Below are 3,040 nucleotides of genomic sequence, written 5' to 3'. Positions count from 1 at the left end.
AATAATTATTAGGTCTTATTACAAAATACTGGAAAATATAAATGAAATAGAGGACTATAGACAGTTGCCATGTACCAAAGCAAGATTAGGTAAAATAAACAGCCCCATATTCCCAAAGAAAATAGAAGCCTTCATTAAAAGTCTCCCATCCAAAATTAGCTCAGGGCCAGATGGTTTCAAGGCAGAATTCTACCAGACTTTCAAAGAAGGCTTATTAGCAAGATTCCTCAATTTATTCAACAAAAATAGAAACAGAGGGACTACCACCTAATAATTTCTATAAAGCTACAGTTACTCAGATAACTAAATTTCACAAAGTCCCAACAAAGAAAGAAAACTTCAGACCAATTTCACTTATGAATATCTATGCAAAAAATCAAAATTATCACAAACTGAATCCAAGAACACATCAAAAATGTCAAGTAGGCTTCATCCCGGGGTTGCCAAGATGTTTCAATATGTGAAAATGCATCAACTTAATCCACTACATAATCAAACTGAAAGAAAAAGTAAACATACATGATCATATCACTAGATTCTGAGAAAGTCTTTGACAAAATCCAACACCAACCACTTCATGCTAAAATCCTTAGAGAGATCAGGGATTCATGGCATGTACCTGAGCAGAATAAAAGCAATATACATCAAACTAATAAACATCACATTAAATGGAGAGAAACTTAAAGCATTCCCACTAAAACCAGGGACAAGACAAGGCTGCCTACTCTCCCTGTATCTTTTCAATATAGTACTCAGTGTTCCAGCTAGAACAATAAGAGAATGAAAGGAGATCAAGAGGATACAAATTGGAAAGAAAGAAGTCAAGGTATCACTATTGCAGATGATTTGACAATGTACATAAATGACCCCCAAATTTCTACCAGAGAACTTCCCTACCCATGATAAACAACTTCAGCAGAGTGGCTGGATATAAAAGTAACTCAAAAAAACAAGTAGCTTTCTTCTATATAAAGAGAAAGAAATTAAGGAAACAACACTCTTACAGTAGTCACAAATAATCTTGATGTAACTCTACCTAAGCAACTCTAGCATAATGAAAGACTTGGTTTCGTTATGACAATGTTTTATCTGCATGCATGTCAAACACTTTGTTCTTTCCACACCCTTTACTTTCCCCATTCACCTCTCTTGTTCCTCTACCTTCTCATTCTTTAGACCTATTCCCAACCTGTATAGTCTTTTTGTCTGCTTTCTATGTTCGATATTATATACTGTATGTTGTATAATACATATTCTATTATCAAATATGTAGAAATGTGAAATTTGTCTGAGTCTGTCTTATTTCTCTTATATTATCCATGTGTGTGTGGGGTGTGTGTGTATGTGTATGTATGTATACGTGTGTGGGTGTGTGTGACAGAGACATTTTCTTCATCTCTTCATCTGTGGATGCATATCAAGGAATGTTCCTTATATTGGACTTTATGAAGAGAGCAGATCTACACAAGGATGTGTGCTAGATTCTCTGGTGTGCTGACTCAGAATCTTTTGATTTTATACCCAGGAGTAACACATCTGGATTGTTACTGGGGAGCAAATAAAAGTTCCATTTTGGTGGCATTCTTGTCAGTGTTTATTGTAATTTTTGATTTTTTTCAGGAAAAATGCCAACATTTATTACCAAGAAACGATAAGGGAAGACAATGGCTGGGCAGATGTGTCATCTTCTGGATGGCCTGAAGTACGTGCTCTTTGGACTTTGCTGGTAAAGTCTACTCGGTCAGAGACTCTCTGAGCAGCAACACCTGACTGTTCCTGGCGTCCAATTCCCCTGTCCTTGACTGGATGGTTCTTTTGGAGACTCATAGGTTGACGACGGCCCATTCCTTCTTTCGAATTTTGAAGTGCGCCACAGCCTCTACGAACAATGCCTTCCTGCTCTTTGTTTCCAATTATTCCATATCTGACTAAAAAGTTGTACTCTTCAGGCCATCTGTATGTACAGCTGCCCATTCCACTCTTTTTTATAATTTGACCTGGGTCACAGGCTCTCTGGTCAGCAAGACCTGACAGCTGCTTGTCTTCAATTACTTTGTAACTATGTGGATGGTTGTTCCCCTTGGGAGTGGGGAGGTGGTCAAAACCTCTTCTCTTCACATTGTCTGGATGTTGGTCACAGGATCTCTGGGCACTGACACAGGATTGCACTTCTCCCAAACCATGTCTGTACCTGAATGAAAGGTTGTGCCTCTGGGGGCTTCTTTGTGGATAGGGGCACATTCTACTCCTTCTAATTTGTCCTGGGTCAGAGACTCTCTGGTCAGCAAGTCCTAACTTCTGCTTATCTCCAATTACCCTGTGCCCAAATGGAAGATTCTTCTCATTGGCAGTGAGGAGGTTGTCAAAAGCCATTCTCTTTTGGCTGTTCAGATGCTGGTCACAGGCTTTCTGGGCATTAACACTGGGCTGTGGTTTGCCTTCAGTTTCTATGTATCTGAGGGAATGGTTATGCATATCAAGGCTTCTGTGTGGACTCTTTGGTCTAATTTCATGTAGATTAGATGCTCCCTGGGCAGCAATAGCTGACTGCTCCTTGCCTCCAGTTCCCCTGTTCTTGACTGGATAGTTCTTTTTGGGATTTATACTTTGACCACAGCCTATTCCTTTCTTTGTATTTTGATATGGATGAAAGGCTTTTTGGTCAACACCTCTATTCTTGTATTTTAAGGATGTTTCCTGACCCTCAAGCCTTCCATATTGAAAGCCTCCCATTCCATCCTTTGTTTTATATAGGTTACTGACTCTCTGGTCAGCAAGACCTGACTTCTGCTTTTCTCCATCTCCCCAACATGGATGGTCATTCCCCGTCAGAGTGTGGGGCTGGTTAAAGCCTAGTCCTCTCTTCACTTTGTTCCGACCTTGGTCAGAGGCTCTCTGGTCATCAACGCCGGACTGCAATTTATCTCCAGTTCCGCTGTTTAAGAAAGGATGACTGTGCTCCTTAGGGCTGGGGTGGCCACTGCTCATTCTTCTTGCTAGTCTGCTATGGTTTTGGTCATGGAGGCCCTCAGAAGAGTGA

General features: G+C 40.3%; 1 protein-coding gene across 3 annotated transcripts in view; it reads right to left on the bottom strand.

Annotated features, from left to right (window-relative positions):
• Positions 1 to 1,570: 1,570 nt before the first annotated feature.
• The window catches only part of LOC116088262, a 6,007-nt gene continuing 4,537 nt past the window's right edge, over positions 1,571 to 3,040 (bottom strand). For 2 of the 3 annotated variants that reach the window (XM_031367072.1, XM_031367073.1), the window contains exon 3: positions 1,571 to 3,027. In XM_031367072.1, coding sequence (XP_031222932.1) covers positions 1,639 to 3,027 — 1,389 coding nt within the window. In that variant the 3' untranslated portion in view covers positions 1,571 to 1,638. The remainder of the gene's footprint in view (positions 3,028 to 3,040) is intronic. The other variant, XM_031367074.1, reaches the window with a different exon arrangement.

Source organism: Mastomys coucha, unplaced genomic scaffold (genome assembly GCF_008632895.1).
Source record: "Mastomys coucha isolate ucsf_1 unplaced genomic scaffold, UCSF_Mcou_1 pScaffold14, whole genome shotgun sequence".
Classification (NCBI taxonomy): domain Eukaryota; kingdom Metazoa; phylum Chordata; class Mammalia; order Rodentia; family Muridae; genus Mastomys; species Mastomys coucha.
Note: the sequence above shows the minus strand (reverse complement) of the source record. Positions and strands in the feature narration are given on the sequence as shown.